Below are 18,218 nucleotides of genomic sequence, written 5' to 3' on the forward strand. Positions count from 1 at the left end.
ACAAAACTCGGCATCGTTTTCAATTTTCCATTGCCTACTTTTGGGGGCATTTAAAGGCGCCTCGATGATGTTACGACTTTTCTACATTCTGCTACTAATTTCGCACATTTCAATTAATTATAATTTGTATTTCGTTTTCGTTGTGCTTTTTAAACAGTGCACGCGGCTATCCAGAGCCAATTGTCACTTGGCGACGCGAGGATGGCGGCGAAATCGTGCTCAAGGACAATCAAGGCACCAAGACGCTGGGTAAGTGATTATTCATTCAAATTAATATGACAAATTTACTATATATGGAATGCATTAAGCTATAGTCTAAACCTGTGCAAATGTTGATCAATGGCTAAGTTTATATTTGGTTTAATAATATAGTACTAAATTCAAAATACTCTATAGAGTGGCATACCATATCTGATATGTTTAGCACTCTATATCAATATACCAAATATCGATATGTTTTAGCGGATAGAAAAAGATTCGAAAGCAAAGAAAATAAAAGAATGTGTGAAGAAAGTGTTGCAAACAAACATTTAAGTTTAATAAGTTGCACTTTTAATTTTGTCAACTTTTATCAACAGCTACCTGCGATTAATGTTGAAATTAATCATTAATCATCTAAGCCTAATAAAATGCTAATAATAGTGTAGAAAGATCACTGCAGCTAATAAGGAACTCAACTAATTAAGAAGTAGTCAGCACTCTATTAAATGTAAATTATATTCCTAATTTCTAATTATGAATTGAATGCCAAAAAAAAAAATAAATAAATAAACAAGTTGCTAAAATAAATAACAAAACAAATAAATACTTAATGGCAAATCAATATAAAATAAAAGAAGTCCAAAAGAAACAACTGAATAGCTAAATAAATATATAATGAATAATAAATCAATACATAAATAAAAGTATCAAAAAATAAATAAGCAAATACCATAATAAACCCTAATAATATGAGCAATCTATGAATGGTGAAAATGCATTCCTATGTTAAAAGCTAATGAAAAAGTCGAAATAATTTGTGAATTAACTCATTTTGAAGCGTGTTGCTTAGCAATTGATGTACTTACATGCTTTCCTCTTTTGTTTATTTTATTCTATGCAGTTTCCTCGTACCGCGGTGAAGTGCTGAAGCTGACGAAAATCTCACGCAACGAGATGGGCTCATATCTGTGCATCGCCTCGAATGGAGTGCCCCCATCGGTTTCAAAGCGCATCTCGCTGAGCATACACTGTAAGTACAACAACAACAACAACTACTAAGAGTGGAGTATAGTTTATAGTATTGTGGAGTGAAGCCGCAATCTCGTTTCTCGTTGCATTAGTTAAGCCAGAGATAGAAGAGAGAGAGAATGAGTCGAGATGATGGACAGACAGATGAACAGAGCTTGGCACCGGGAAATGGGTGGCATTAATTAGAGAGCTGTGGTTGGTCAACTTCAACTTTTTTTTTTGTACGGTGTATGAGTGTGTGTGTGTGTGTGTCTAGTATATACATATCATTAGTCAGTTGTCGCCACAGCTCAGAGGTGGAAGCGAGGGAGGGGCAACCTCAACCTCAGAGCAAGCGAACCTCAAAAACTGAAGCTTGAGCTCAACTCTCAGTTTTGACGCTGGCCAAGCTTCGTGGTGTTTATCTAGTTTAGTGTGCTGGCTTCCCTATCTCTCTCTCTCTCTCTCCCTTTTACTCATTGTTGCTGTCTCTGTCTGCAGTTTTAGCCACAGTTATCAACTGCACACACACACATAAAGAGGCGCCCTCAGCTATGCTGCGAAAAAAGGCAAACTCAAAACACGCCATAGAATAGCGAGTGTGGTGAGGAGAGCAGGAGAGGGGGAGGAAGGAGGATGGCACACACTACTCTCTGTGTGTGTGTGTGTGTGTGTGTGGCGCTAACTCGATTGTCGTGTTGTCGTTGTTGTAATCCGTTTAAATCCAGTCACTGATACTGGGCATTACCTGCTGCCTTGTGCATTGTGTTGTTGCTGTCTCTCACCTCTAAGCGAGCTTCCCTTTCTCCCTCTCTCTCTCTCTCTCTCTTCCTCTTTCTGCTCTGCCACACTGAGTTTTTTGTCAAACCTGTCTGCAGCACGTGCCTCTGTTTGGCTGTTGGCTGCGCTGCCAGCATGTGGCAGTTCACTCAATCATCACGACATCAGCAGCAGCAACAGCAACAACAGCAACAGCAACAGAAGCAACAACATAGAGCAGCAACAGCAGCAACTGCGCTTGTTTGAACACGTTGCAGGCGACGCAGTTCTGTCTGTAATAAACTGTTCGCCACTTTACTCCCCTCCTCTCTCCCACTTCTTTCTCTTCTCTATTCTCTATTCTCCTTTCTCTCTCTTCCTCATCTCTTCTTTGACCTTGCTTATTTCAGCTGCGAGTTCTTGCTCTTATTTATAGCTGACAAAAATCACGCTTTTTAACATTTTGACATTTTTTGTTAATGTGGCCTTTAAGTGTCTGTGTTTCTCCTTGTTTTTTTGGGCTTTAAGTCGTTTTGGTAAGCCATCACTATCTTCACATTCCCAGTTGTTAACTTTACCTTTCCTTTCGTTTCCTTTCATTTTCTCGACCACATTTCATATTCGCTGTTGCAACTTATTCACAAATTTGTTTGTTGCCTCGTTGTGAAGTGCAAAACAAAGTTTGCGTACAGCTTGCGACGAGTTATCTGTATATATTTTTGTCACTGGCCTTGCCTCGTTTTGTGGCATCTTTCGAGTACGTGCTGCGTGTTGCACTGATAAAGTACGCCCTGCAACCGGCAACAACAACAGCAACGAAACTGATGCTGAAACCGACACCGACAATGACAACGACACCGGCAATGACAGCAAAAGCAACAGCAAAAGCAACAGCAACAGCAACATCGACAAGCAGACAGACAGACAGACTGAGAAATATAGACTGAGAAACATACTGAGAAACAGTCAGAATAGAGGAAGGGAAGAGACAGACGGAGAGACAACTCGCATCCCGCTTGCGCGTTTCCGCGCCATTTGCTCAAGTTTCCTGCCTTGTTAGCCACCTTCCTGCACATGGCTAATTAAGAACGCTGCGATTGCCGCGCGTTGTTGCCGCTCCGCAGGAAACCAAACCAGGACGCGCTACAAACAATTAGGCCACAATTAGCTGCTGACTACCAACTGCTCAGTGCTCAATGCTCAATGCTCACTATAAGCCTCAGCTTCTCTCTCTCCCTACCTCTACCTCTACCTCTACCTCGCTGTAAACATGCTTTCATATTGCCAACGTTCAGCTAAGCTCTTCACTCACAATAGCTTTTATTTACTTCTTGTCAATTGTTGTCAATTACAAAAATTTAAGATTCAAACATTGTAGTCAAAGTCTTTCAAATATTTTCTGTTTTTCATTTGGTTTTGAAATATATACTCCTCATTTTAAATATTTTTAATTTTTTTTATTTGCATATAACATATGGGTAATTATCTGGTAAATGGTCGCAACATTTGCAGTTAATAAAAAAAAAAAACAAAATAAGACAATTTTAAAAATAAATAATCGTTATTCTTAAAGCTTTGGATTCGCACTATTTTTAGAGCTAAGATTGATTTTAGAAACTTGTTCTGATTTACGATCAAATAGATAACTCGTTAATTTTTTGGTTTTGTGTACGAATTTGTTAATTTTTGCAATGATCAGAACAGAAGACAAAACAGAAAGAAAATTCCAAAACTATTCTTAGCTCTAGTTAAAGTACTAATTTAGAGCTATAAGAGTATCCTTTTTTTATTTTTAAAATTGTTTCAGGTTATGTTATTTTTGTTCTCCAACAACCGTCAGAGAATCACCCATATACTTTTTAATATTCATAATGTATATATAATTTTGATTAACAGCCAAGCCATGGCAGTCTGTCTGTCTGTCTGTCCATATGAACACCTAGATGTCAGAGACAACACTTGTTCTATTTGCAAGAATATCAAGTTTGTTTCAAATTCTTGGCACGTTAACTTTCGCCCCCGCAAATCAACACAAATTAAATAATAAGCGAAATTTTGAAGTGTCTCAAATTTTGGCATAGACAACAATAACTATATTAATCATGATGCCTGAGAATTTGATTGCGATCGGATACAAATTGTAGAAATTATTTAAGAAATACTTCTGACTTTGCTTTGGCTGATTAGTAAATGAAATTAGTATTTTTGTGGTATATTACTTGGTATATTGTAAGAATAATACCGCAATGTTTTACTGTTATTGAAAATGGGTATCAGGTATCTTAGAGTCGAGCACACTCGAATTTGAATTTATTTACTTTAGTTATTTTACTCCTTTTTGATGCTCTTTTAAATTTAAGTAACTTTGTGTTTACTATAAATTACAAAAAATTTCAAATTGTAAAATTGGTGAATTTTCAGCAACACCCAAAAGTTGCGTATACGTAATTTGAGAATATAGCAATTATAATTTGTTGAAGCTATAACATTTTTAGCAACTTTAACTTTGTTTGGCAATGCCTATACAAAATAATCTAAATCGAAATGCAAAGCTTGACAGAAAAAAAGTCATGCGTTGAGTTGAGTTTGAATTTAAGGTAGTTTATAACATGAACTGAGAGAGAGAGAGAGAGACAATGCGTAAGCTCGTTGTTGGTTCCGAATATTGCATTTTGCAGTGGGCAAATCGAACGCAAATAAATGCGACAAATCGCTAAAAATCACGTACGCCTAAGAGAACAACAACAGCAGCAGCAACAGCAACAACAGCAACAACAACAACAACATAACAGACCCCAAGTGAGAAAGCAGACTAAGAGTAGAAATAGAACCGAAATCACTATCAGAAATGCACAAATGATACTAACACACACACACACCTAACACACCTAACACACACACTCACACAGTGGCATCAATTTTCAATTTTTCATTTTTACCTTCTCGTTTTAGTTTTTGCTGTGTATTTTTTGCTTTAACCCCCATATGAATATTGTGCAGATGCCTTCAATCTATGTTGAGCTACGCTTCTAAGCCATAACACAGAACACAGAAAACAGACCGAAAAAAACGAGTAGAAAAAAGCACACACAGAAAATGAAGGAAAAACATGGCAAGTGTGTGAAAGAAGGGGAAGAGAGGGGAATGGAGAAGGGGGCAAAGACAGGTTGGGTCTATTTGCGATGCCAATGAGGTGAAAAATACACGTCATTGGGTTTTTGTGCTGGACTCTCTCAGTCTCTCTTACCTTTTAAACTCGCCGCTCAACAATGGCCTCCCAAATGTGATGAGGTGTCTCTGTATCCCTTTCTCTCTCTCCGTCTCTCTGTCTCCCTCTCTCTGTCTCTCTCTCTCTGTGTGTGTCTGTGTTGTAATTGTAGTTGCAGCTGGTGCTGTGCTCATTCATACTGCTGCTGCGACGACGTCATTAGTGCATATTTGTGGCTTTGTTTGCCACAAGTGAGTGGAGCACGAAGCGGCCAAGCGGGGCAAGGGGCGGGCGGCGGGGGGCGTGGTTGCTCGGCCAAGGCACATGCTCGGAATAATCATGGCAACATTTTAAATCGCAAGCGAAAGTGTTTGCCAGCCCCAATCCAACTGCCCAAAACTGCACTGCACTCTACCCCAAAAAAAAACTTCCACTGCGTATACGTAATGTGTCCACATGTGTATGCGAGTGCATGAGTGTGTGTGTGTGTGCGAGTGTGTGCGTGTGTGTCTACATGCAGATTGAAAATAGACGCAGTCAACCAGCACTCATCCATTGGTCAAGCTGGCAGCAGGCAGACGCTGCTCTCCTCGAGTGCCACATGACAGGGGAGATTTTTATACTTGAGCGAAGTCCAGCAACGTCAGCTTCCCTCCCTCCCTCCTTCTCCTCCTCATCTTGTTGCTGTTGCTGCAACTTCAACTGCTGCTGCTGCTGTTGCTGCTGCTACAGTTCCCAAGTGCGTGACTTACATGTCAATTTACAGCAGCAATTTACCAAATGACACGAGCTGCACTTCTTCTTCTTCTTCTTCTCTTTATTGTTGTTGCTTTCGCAGCATAATTGCGGAATTAATCTGTGAAATAAACAAAAAATTGCATTACAGATATGTTATTATTATTATTTTGTTTTATTTGTTGTATAACTAAATATGTAAAAAGACTATAATAGAGTGTGATCGACTGTGAGAGAAAAGCAAAACAGTGCGGTATTATTCTTAAAATATACCAAATCACTATACCACAAAATCAGTACAAATATACCAAAGTTTATATTTAGTATATCGATATTGTACTACATTTAGAATACTACATTTAGAGTACAAAATATACAACCAAGAGCAGTAGTAAGAAGGCTATATCTATGGCTATATCTGTTGATGCTGATCAATAGTCTATCAGGTGTACCGGTATGCAATGAGCGTTTGTTTTGTGAACATAAAACACTAATTATTAATGGAAAAGTAAAAAACATTTTATTCAAAGTATTGGCAATTGTTTTCTACACATTTTGACCACCTTTCTGGCCACACCAATAAAATTGTTCGTCCTTTAAAGCAAACCAACCAGACACCTATTTTTGGACCTCCAATGCGTGTCGCATCGATGAAAACAAATGGTAGTCGGAAGGAGCCAAGTCTGGTGAATTCAGCGGGTGGGCTATCAGCTCCCAGCCAAGTGTTTTGATTGTATCCTGAATCAGTTTTGCTTTGTGGCCAGGTGCATTGTCATGGAGCTAAATTACATTGGCCCATTCTGGTCGTTTCTCGATCAATGCATGATCAAATTCAAATTGATCACTTGTTGTCGGTAGCGATCAGTATTAACGGTTTCACCAGATTTTAGGAGCTCATAGTACACAACACACTTTTCTGGGTTTCAATCATCATTTTCTGGCACAAAATTCGACATTTTTAACACGATGGGAAAATATGTTTTTGTCTGTTCAATGACTTGATGTATACTAAATATGTTTCACAGATGTCATAAAAATATAAAAAAATAACAAAATTAATAAAGGCTCGTTCACAACAAATGTTCCCTAACGAGACATTTCTATCTAGCCGCTCATTTCATACCGGTACTCCAGGTGTATACTTTATGGAGTCGGGGATTTCGTCTTCAGCCTGTTACATACATTTGCTGCAGGTACACAGTTATAATACACTATATGTAGGTAGCGAATCATTCAAAGAGCAGTTGTGAGATTTTTTTATGCACACAAAAAACTATCTGTCTGGGCAGTGACAAAATTCATTAATAAACAATAAATTATAGCGAATAAAAAACGATGTGTTGCTTTCGTTCGAGAGTTTAATATTCAACTAGAGTGTATCGATAAACTATCGGATAATTATATATAGATTTGTTAATGTAATACTACATAATTATGTTAAGCATCGGTACAAAAAGCTGCTTAAAGCTTATTCAAGCTTACCTAAGTTTATTTGAATATTGCTTGTTAATTTTCAGATTAAGCAGCACGTGTCATTAGCTCATGATTAAACGATTAGTCGTGAACTAAGGACTATAAAAGCTGCTTAAAGCTTATTCAAGCTTATGTCAATGTCCACAGTTTAAATACAATTTATTTTGATTGAATTCATCTTGTTGATTAATCGGCAATTTAAGCAGCACCCAGCGCAGTTCGTGTCATTAGCTCATAACTGTAAACAGTTGTGCTACATTTTGAACAGATCTGATTAAAAGATTAATCGTGATTGATCGACAATAAAAGCAGCTTAAAGCTTATTGAAGTTTAGGCAATTCCCCATTTTAAATGAAATTTAGTTCATTTGTAAATTGCTTGTTGATTAATCAACAATATAAGCAGCACCGAACGCAGCTCGTGTCATTAGCTCATACCTTCGAACAGTTGTGCTTAACTGTGATCATAAACTTGCAGCTGATCGCTCTTTACACGTGTTTATCTTCGCAGGTGTGTCTGTGTTTGCCCAGCCAAAAGTTGTTTTTGCCAGCAAAATACACAGAGAAGAAGTGAGACAGAGAGAGAGAGAGAGATAGTTGAGCTTAAGTCCATATGTGAGCAAATAGATAGTTGATAGATAAGACATATGCACTCGGCCATGGAAATCAATTAAAATCCAACGAACTTACAAAACTGCCAAGTGTGTGTGAGTGTGAGTGAGTGTGTGCAATCTGCACGCAAACAGACACACCTTAATACACACACACACACACAGAGGCAGAGAGGCAGACAGTTGAGGTCATTGTTGCAACCTGCTGCTGCTGCTGTTGCAATTGCTGCAATGCTGCTGCTGCATTGACTATCAATGCAATGTTGACTCGCACTAACGCTTACACACACACACATACACACACACACATACACTCAACACACACTCTCACATGGACGGACAGACCTCAGCTGGCTGTGGGGTTAGCCATGTTGCAAGCAACGGCCTGTGGCGGCTTTGGCAGTTTTACAAAACCACCAATTTTGGTTATAGCTCGGTGGACGTCTGCTAGACACTACACACACTGGACTCTCCTCCCCTTTCCCCTTTCCTCTCCCCTTTTCTCTACCACGCTACTGCTCTCACTCTAAGTGACAATAAACACGCACATGAATTGCAAAAGAGTTGCCATTGCGCTCCACAGAGAGACGTGCGCTGCATTTGCATTGCATTTTGATGACCACACCGAGTTATGCTACACCCAATTGGCCTTCTATCTACACACACACACACAACACCGCACACACACACTTACACACAGCTAAGTGTGTGTTGCCATGTGTGCACAAGTAGATGCTTAATACTGCAACTGCTTTTATTTAAAGTTGCACAATTTGAGCAGCACTCGCCTCGTTCAGTCGCCCATTGTTGTCGCACTCGTTCGCTTCGTTCACTTCTCTTCGTTCCTCCGTTCGTCGACTTCTTTATCAACTATGCCGAACAAAAACCAAACAATTGCAATTGTATGCCACAACAATGGCTAGTTGAGCATTGATCGAGCCATGACAACAAAGCCAAAGTGCCACAACAATGGCCACAACTGTAACGAGTATCTAAACATAACAATGCTACTCGCCGCAATCGCAATCGCAATCGCTATCGGTGCGCTTCAACTAGTTAACTGACGAAAAACTAATATAGTAGTTACTCTAGTTTTTATCCCTGCTACCGGTTTTCATAAACTTATTTGCAGCTTTAGCAATTACAGCGAGCAAATTTACTACTCGCTACAATTGTTCTTACTAATACCTCGCTTCATTTGTTTTCGTTAGTTTGATTACCCATAAAATTATTTATTATTGGTACAAATTTTATAAAGTAGTGACGATGAATGGAATAAATACGGAAATATTTTTGAATACTCGTTAAATTTGTTAGATACTCGCTACAAAGCCTAAACGCATCTCGCTACTTTTGTTCTCGTTTTTGACTTCCCAAAAAAAATGTTTTATAATTTGTAAAAAATTTATATATAGTATTAACATTAGCTAGCAATCCGCTGCATTTGTTGGAAAAACATCTCGCTACATTTGCTTTCGTTACTTTTGTTAACTAAGTAGTAATGAATAATCTATTGGTTATAAGCCATATGTGCCACATGACTATTCATTATCTTGGTAGCTTTGATTATTTGTAATAAATGTTGCTCCTGCTTAATTGTATTAAAATGTATAAAAATATGTTGGCTACTCGCTAGTTTTGGTCTCGCTAATATACTTCAAAATATATTGCTATATGTGTACTCGTTGTATATGTAATTTCTTTATAATCTTGTTTAGATCTTAAAAAAATCCTTACTCGCTGCATTTACTTTCTGAAATGTATTTTTCAGTTTTGAGATTGCACTCGTCATTCGTCACTCGTTTCTCTTCTAATTAGTTCTTTACTATTATGGCTTTAATGTCTACTCGTCACTTCGTTTGTTGTGTCAATGTCAATTAAATTAGGCTAGTCGGCGTGCACTTCAATGAAAGGTATGTTTGGGCCGTGTGACGAGTGCCGTGTGAGGAGTGAGGAATGAGGAGTAACGAGTAAAGAGGTTGAGGATGTAGCATGCGTATTAAAAATGGTTTTATAATATGCTGCACTGCTGCGACAACATACGAGCATACAATGACTTTCTGTTCTCTCTCTCTCTCTCTCTCTCTCTCTCTCTCTCTCACACTCGCTGTGTCTCTTACTCTCTATCTGCTTTCAGTCCACCCGGTCATCCAAGTGCCGAATCAATTAGTCGGAGCACCGCTTGGCACTGATGTTCAAATCGAGTGTCACGTTGAGGCCTCGCCCAAATCAATTAACTACTGGATTAAGGATACCGGTGAGTATACCACATGCACATACTATATACACATACATATATACATATATATCGTATCCGTAACAAGTTGCAGCTGTGTATGTGTGTGTGAATTCTACTCGTCGGCAGCTTTGGTCAAGCGCAAAGCATCACGACTTTTACATTTTATAGACATCTGGCAACACAAATACCATATATCAATCGAGTCTGTGTGTGTGTGTGTGTGTGTGTTTGTCTGCTGTGACATTGTCATTAGTCAGTTTTCGGATCGTCACGTTTAAGAGACACGACACACACACACACACACACACACATGCACAGCCCATTGAACTTTGCGCTGCAAAGTAGGCTATCAAAAATTATTTACACTCACTTGCAGCAGTTGCCTTGCAGCAGTGAAACAACACGAATAAATTCTTAGCTTCTTTATGACATTCTCTTAAGAAATGGCAACTTGATTTGATTAACTTAATTATGCATTGCAATTGAAAGCAAACGAATTCAAGAACAAAATAGTTGGCAAATATTCTCAAATACATTGCTGAACATATTTACAAAGTTGCTGTAAAAATTCTTTTTTTTTTAAATGATTAACTTCATTTTGCCTTAAATTGAAAGCCGACGATAAGAATAACAAAATTGTTGGTGGTATTACATTTTTCAAATATTGAAAAAAAATATTTTCAAATACACTTTACTGAACAATATTATAAACTTAAGTTTGCATGGCATTAAAATTGAATGCTAACGAGGGAAGCTAACAAAAATATTAGGAGATATTTTTAAATAGTCTTTCCTTAGATTGTTAGCAAATAGTTGAAAATACTTTTTGCGTAAACCTTTTTCAATGCATTTATTTTTCTAAATTTACTAATTAATTAAATTAAATTAATTAAGTAAACTTCAAATAAATGAATAACGAAAGACACGTAAAAGTTGTTAAGAAGAATGTTCAAAAATTCTTTGTTTAAAGTAGTGAAAAGTATTGTCTACAACTCGATACTCAAATTGTTATAAACTAGTTTCTAATACTGTTTGCTTAAACCGGTTATTTTGTAAGTTAGCAAAATAAAAGTAGCTGCATAATCAGTGCGACAAAATTGCTTAAGACTAGGAATAAAACAGCTTTCACTTAATTTGCTTTGAATCAAACATTGTTGTTGCTGCTTAGCTGCGTTGCACGCTTCTTGTTATAAATCTATCTCACATTTGCACAATATCCGTAAATATGTGTAACTATATAGTAGACATATCCTTGTGTATGTGAGTGTGTGTGTTAGTGTGTGGAGTCATAAACAGTCGCGGCTACTGTGGCTGTTGTTTTCTCAATCATTAAGCATCAAATGTATTGCATGCTCATAAGTAGCGACAGTTGCCATCAATGTGCGACAACAGTGAGCTGCAAAAGTATACGAACACATACATATATTCATGCGTGTGTGTGTGTGTGTGTGTGTCATGGCCAAGTGTGTCTCTGTGTCGTCTCTTTGTATTCAATGAAAAGGACCGTCAGTCTGTCCGTCTCTCAATCTGTCCGTCTGTCCGTCCGTCTGTGTGTCTTGGTGTTAATGTTGCGGTTGTCTTGGCTGCTCTCCCCCTCTTGCCTCTTGCTTCGTGCCACTCTTGCCAGGGATTTTATCGACTGCATTATGCACATTGGGGAGCTTAATCTGTGCATTGGCACCATGCCCTGCCTCCTTCTCTCTCTCTCTCTCCCTCCCTTACTCTCTCTCAGTTGCCTCTGCTCGGCATCCATAAATCATATGCAATCCATTGACTTTTGTTAGGGGCTCTTTAATATACGCAATGAATTAATTTATAATTGACTTTTGCCATTCAACGAAGCGTTGTTCAATTGAATTCTAGCGCATTCTACACCATTGGACTTATTAACTATCCCATATACTATTTAATTGAGCTGATGTTCGAAGCGAAACGAAGCTCAGTTTGAAATCAATTCAAGTCATTTGCTTTTAGCCAACTAATTTGTCTGCTTAACACAGTTTCTATACATCTGGCTTATTGTGAGACAATTTCAATGCAAAATTATTAAGTGAATATTAATAGTAAATAAGTACATAAATATACATACAAGTATGTATCTCATATTTAGAATATTTTCATCATATTTCTCATCAATGCATAGAAAAAATATATCACGCATTTTTAATATTTTTATACTTTGCATCAATTTATAGTAAATGTTGTCTTTAAGAGAATATCATCTTGTATCATTTGTCCAACTTTTTTTTAAATTCTTTGTAATTTTTTTTTGAACTTCTGTTTCCAACTTCAAATTTAAACATAAAAACGTGCTAAACTAATTACAATTAAGAAAGCTACAGTGGAGTGAATTAAAGTAAATTAGTGCGGTATTATTGTTAAGATATACCAAATTAATATACCGAAAATATACTGAAGAATATACTGAATTCTATATTTGGTATATTAGTATAACACTACATTCAAAATTTACCATTCAGTGCAAAATATACTAGATTGTCAGCCAAAGCAATAAAGACACGTAGTAAGAAGACGTTTTTTCCCATACAAAAGTATTTCTTAAAAAACTTTTAAAATTTTTTATTTGATGGCAGTAATATTTTGAAACAGTTACAGTATAAAAGTAGTGAATTCTTTTAGTAACGCAATAGGGTCTTTGTTCTTTTGGTATATTTTGCACTGTATGATATATTCTGAGTAGTATTATTAATATAACAAATAAATCAATAGGTATATTTTAGTATTTCTATGGTATATGTTATAATACTATGTTTGTAGGATATGGACAGTATTTTTGCAGTATATTTTTAATATACTTGTTGAATATGGTTTCATTGGTGATGAAAACTGGATAGACATATTGCTTAGACATATGTTTATTATATAATTTTCAACCTTGCATTCTGCCTAAGACAAAGTCATAAAATAACAGAAAAAAATCTTTAAAAAAAAACCATGGTGTGACTTAATGGAAAATACAATTTACAATTTACATTTTACGATTTACGATTTTTGGTTGTCAATCAACAGGTGAAATGATTGTGTCCTCGAACAAATATTACGTGCAGGAGAATTCGCAGTCGATGTACGAGACGAAAATGTCGATGTTTGTGCGCAAATTTCAGAAGGACGATGTCGGCTCCTATCGCTGCATAGCGAAAAACTCGCTCGGTGAAGTTGACAGCAGTATCCGGTTGTACGGTAAGTTGAACAGACGATGGCGGGGGCGGGGGCGGGGAGGCGTGGCAGAGGCGTGTTTTATGGACAATAAACGCGAGGGGGGTTTTTTTTTGTTTTTTTTTTGGTTTGGTTTGGTTTGGTTTGGTTTGTTACTCGTCGAATGTGGGAGACTGTTTTGGGCGATAGGTATTTGCACCTTTGTTTCAATTACTGTTACTGTTACCCGTTACCGTTAGCGTAAGCGTTACATTTCCGCCGTTTCTCTCGTTTCACGACAGAAATCCCCGGACCAAATCGTAAAAATCCCGCAAATACTAAAGGAAGCAATGGCGGTGGCGGTGGTGGCGGTGGCAATGGCGGTGGCGGTGGCGGTGGCAACACAGCCGACACGGATGCCAATGACATTTTAAAAGTGAAACAACAAGTCAAAGTTACATACCAGCCGGACGATGAGGAGCTCTACGGTTCAGCGGAGGATTTCGAGGATGGCGAATTTGCCGCCGGTTTGCCGCCCTTATCGCCGCACCATTATTACACCAGCGGTGGCAATAAGCCGCCAACACATAAGCCCAACAACGTGGCAGGCGGTGGCGGTGGTGGCCATCAGCACCAGCATCAGCATCAGCACCACCATCATCAACTGGGTGGCGGTGCTGCTGGTGGAGCTGCTGGTGCTGGTGGCGGTGGCGGTGGCTCCTCGAGCAGCATCGAATTGGCTTTTGGCAACAACAACAACAACGCTGGCAATACACGTAAGCCGCCCTATTACGGAGGAGGAGGAGGAGGAGGAGGAGCGGGAGGAATTGGAGGTGGCAACACCGAAGTGCGCGGCCCTTTGGACAACAACGAGCTGGGCTCGGGAGCTGCGACAACGATACGACAACTCTACTATCGACGAGCAGGGTTGTCGCTCTCGCTCTCGCTCTCGTTGTCGTTGCGCTCAATCGCGCTCGCGACGTCGAGTCGACGACAGCCGCTGTTAATGGGTTTGTCCGGCTTAGTTGTTGGCACGCTCAGTCTGTTATAATAGATGCTGGCAGCAGTGCACTAGGCACACACACCCAACACACACAGTAGGTGCAAATGTTAAAGTAAACAAAAAAAAAAAAAGAAATGTTTTTTGTGGTGGCTTGCCACAACAAAGTGTGTGCAACATGCGTTCAACTGCGGATTCATTTACTCCTGAATCCCGAATTAATCCCCTTGTTCTAGTTTACTGTACCAAATTTGCAAGTTCTTTAACTAAATGTAAGCTCATCATTTCAACCCCCTCCCCTTCCCCATAGATATATAAATATATGTTCTGTATGTGTTGGCAACAGCTGCATTAAGTTTACAGAATTTATAAGAAAACAAACCCAAAAATTATAATACCAAAAAAAGAAAATAATAACGAGTTGTATTACAAGATATATAACTACATATAAAGTGCGCTATCTGTATACTTCAAAATGCATATACATATATGTACATAAACACATACATACATATGTTGTATATGTGTGTATTCACCTAACTGTAAGCGAATCCCAAGCATTAATATTCGATTTTGTTATCATATTGTTTTTTTTTTTTGGTGTCAACTTGAAAAGGCCTCAACGAACTCTAGATTAAGACTAGTTACAAACTGTATTCATGGTCTTGTTAATAATAGTTTAGCGTGTTTACAATGTATAATCATTTGGAATTTAAAACACACACAAAACAAACAAACAAGAAAACTGGATAATAAACGAATAATTGAATTACAACAACAAAATATTATAAATAATAATCAAAAGAGCATAGTGAATTTTCCATAACGATTTCTATCGAAAAAAGGGGTTTCTTACACTTCAGATTAATAATCTCGCTAATCATTTGATTATTTTGCATTATTAATGACATTTCGCTGCGCTTGATTTGCTTGCTTCCAAGATAAGCAAACTCATTAAAAAGCATCCATCATTTGCACCTTTTCGTTTCTTTTAACCTTTTCACGATTTCGATTTCTACAATTGTCAAAAAAACAAAAATCAGCATCAAGTTAATTTCCTAACTCGATTTATTTTTAAACCTCAACTCAAGGACAACGAAAAAAAGAAGTGTGGAAAAGAAAATACGAAAAAAGGGAAAGTCAATTAATAGAAAAGTGTCGAAACTTTTGATTTGACTTTTTTTCTTCCGAATTTGATTGACATCAATCAACGCGGGCTGGACTTTAAGGTTTAATGATGAACGGCAGCAGGAAATAAAGCGGATTTACTTCAATAAATATGCCCAAACAAAACGAATTTCAACTTTAGTGCAAAGGGGGGAAAAGAATGTTGAACAAACGCGCATAATTTATGCAAATTAAATGTCATATTTCTGCAGCACAAACACAAACACACACACACACACACACTTGCTTGTACTTTGTAGTCAGCTTGCATGCTCTCCCTCTCTCGCTCTCTCTTTGTTGCTTTGACTGCCTCATTGTTCCCAACTCTCACTCTCTCGCTCTCGCTCTCTCTCTTTCGTTTTCGCTGCTTATCTTGTCGCGTCGCTGCAGATCTGCTTCGCTGCCGACTGCAGCTCATTTTTCAGCGAAGCGGACAGCTCAACAAGCAACTAGTGTGCGTGTGTGGGTGTGTGTGTGTGTAAGCTCAAGAAGCTTTCATCATGCCTGCAAGCAAGGCAGCAGACGTTCAAAAAAGAAGAAGAAGAGGCAGAAGAAGTAGTGGAAGACGAAGCACAAGCCAAAAGCACGCTTCAACAACTTGAGCCATTTACTCGCTGCCCGTTTACACCCGTTTCGCCCGTTTACACCCGTTTCGCCCGCTTTGCCCGCTTTGCCGGCGCATGCATATGCAAAAGGTTAAAAACTTTGCCCAAAATGCAGTAGTTGGCTGAGCTGCTAAGAACTGAGAGCCACTGTCTGGCCGAAAAGTGAAAGAGGTGTCGGATAGGGGGGAAACATCTTTTGGCAGTTTTTCGTTGCGGCTACAGCTGAGTGAGACAGAGAGAGGGAGAGAGGGAGAGAGGGAGAGAGAGGGAGTAGGATAAAGCCAGAGGCACTGGCGACTGCCTGTGCTGCCTGCTTTCATAGAGCTGTCAGTCCGTTAGTTTTGGCTTGGCATAAGATCTCACTCACACTACTCCACACACACATGTGTGTGCGCATGTGTTTGTGTGTGGTGACTGAATTTGGTTTGATGAATTGCTTGGCTGCCAGTAAACGACACGCACACACACACACACGCAGACACTTTTTAATGAAATAAAAACTTTTTGGCAAAGTGAATTTTACTGTTTCGTCGACAAGACGCCCCGATGACAACACAACTTGCAACTCTACTACTAACTCACACACACATGCATGGCACAGCTGTTTGTGTTATGTCAGTCGTCAGCAGGCGACTACAACAACAACATTGCCACTTGTACTTGTATGTGTGTGTGTGTGTGTGTGTGTGTGTAAGTGTATGCATACAAAACCGCCGAAAGCTGCCACTGATGATGATAATAAGACGCTGACAACCGCAGCAACAACAACAGCAACAACAGCAACAACAGCAAAAACATCAACATCAAAACATGCCCCGTTTTTTGTTGGAATCTTTGCACACACCAACAACAAAAACAAGTAGCACAACTCGCGCACACATTGACACAAGTGTTTCAAATTACAAGCAACACACGCAGGGCGTCCATCAACAACAACAACAACAATAACAACTACTCGCTGTTGTAGTACAATGTGTAGTGCAGCTTTTCGCCTCATGCCCAAAAGTATGCAGCACTTTTTGTCACTCCCACTGTGGCTGCTGTTTCTGCTGCTGCCTAGAAGTATGCAGCACTTTTTGTCGCTCCCTCAGCTGCTTGTCTGCTGCCACTTTGCTGCTTGTAAACGCGCGTCTTTTGTTATCATTGTGTGCGTGTGTGTGGGGCAAAGTACAAATATAATATGTGAATAGGTTTGAATACATGTGTGAGCCACACACAATACTATCTATACACAAGTGCCTATCTCTCTCACTCTCAGTCTCTCTTTGTCTGTCTGTCTGTCTGTCTGTGGTTGTTGTACTTATGATTTTGCCTGGGCGGTTGCTTAAGTTGTTCCGGTTTTGTAATGAAGTTTGCTGTGTGTGTGTGTGTGTGTGTTTGAGTACTCAGTGCTCAGTACTCAGTACTTTTTGCCATTTATACGCCCTGTTTACGCATGTGTGTGTGTGTGTGTGTGTGCTGTAAGAAAAGGCCGCAGAATTGCTCTATTTGGTACTTTTAAATTGTATTTTAATTTCGAATTTCCTTGCAGACATTCATGCCTTGTGCGTTGTGTCTTGTCTTCAACTTTGTGTCTTTCGTTTTTTGAGTGTTCTTTTCTTTTTTACTTTTCTTCTACTTTTTGTGTGCTTCATCTTGGTTTTCTTTTCTTTGTTTTTTTTTTGTTGCTTTTGTTAAATTACTGCGGTTTATTGTTTTATGCGCTCACAAACTTGTATCTATTTAAATTTTGGTGTGTGGCAACATGTTTATTTTATAACCTTAAGGCAAAACAGTAGCAGCAGCAACGGCATCAAGCGGATGAATGACAGCAAGAGAGGAGAGGAAGCAAGCGGTGGCAGGCAACAAGCGGCATGCGGCAAGCATCATGTTTGGCGGAAGTTTAATTGAATGCGTCACTTGCTGCCGCTCAATCTTGTATGTGTTAAGCAAGTGTGTGTGTGTGTGGTGTGTGTGTGTGTGTGGTGTCCGCTTGTTATGTGCAGCCAGTTAGCCGCATAACATTTGCCGCACACTTACAGAGTTCGCTTAAAAACAAATGGCAATCAACTTGAATT

At 38.9% G+C, this 18,218-nt stretch overlaps 1 protein-coding gene and 1 long non-coding RNA gene across 2 annotated transcripts in view; one reads left to right on the forward strand and one right to left on the reverse strand.

Moving 5' to 3' along the window:
- LOC133848134 (lachesin) overlaps positions 1-14,504 on the forward strand; it is a 37,538-nt gene extending 23,034 nt beyond the window's left edge. The window contains exons 5-9 of the mRNA XM_062283561.1: positions 158-249; positions 1,103-1,231; positions 10,132-10,251; positions 13,264-13,434; positions 13,692-14,504. Coding sequence (XP_062139545.1) covers positions 158-249; positions 1,103-1,231; positions 10,132-10,251; positions 13,264-13,434; positions 13,692-14,440 — 1,261 coding nt within the window. The 3' untranslated portion in view covers positions 14,441-14,504. The remainder of the gene's footprint in view (positions 1-157; positions 250-1,102; positions 1,232-10,131; positions 10,252-13,263; positions 13,435-13,691) is intronic.
- LOC133848137 (uncharacterized) overlaps positions 1-18,218 on the reverse strand; it is a 49,625-nt gene that overhangs the window by 26,823 nt on the left and 4,584 nt on the right. Inside the window, exons 2-4 of the long non-coding RNA XR_009895226.1 lie at positions 5,929-6,032; positions 5,216-5,378; positions 1,068-1,229 (exon numbers count right to left, since the gene is read on the reverse strand). This is a non-coding gene — a long non-coding RNA (uncharacterized LOC133848137). The remainder of the gene's footprint in view (positions 1-1,067; positions 1,230-5,215; positions 5,379-5,928; positions 6,033-18,218) is intronic.

This window comes from Drosophila sulfurigaster, chromosome X, assembly GCF_023558435.1.
Source record: "Drosophila sulfurigaster albostrigata strain 15112-1811.04 chromosome X, ASM2355843v2, whole genome shotgun sequence".
In the NCBI taxonomy this organism is placed as follows: domain Eukaryota; kingdom Metazoa; phylum Arthropoda; class Insecta; order Diptera; family Drosophilidae; genus Drosophila; species Drosophila sulfurigaster.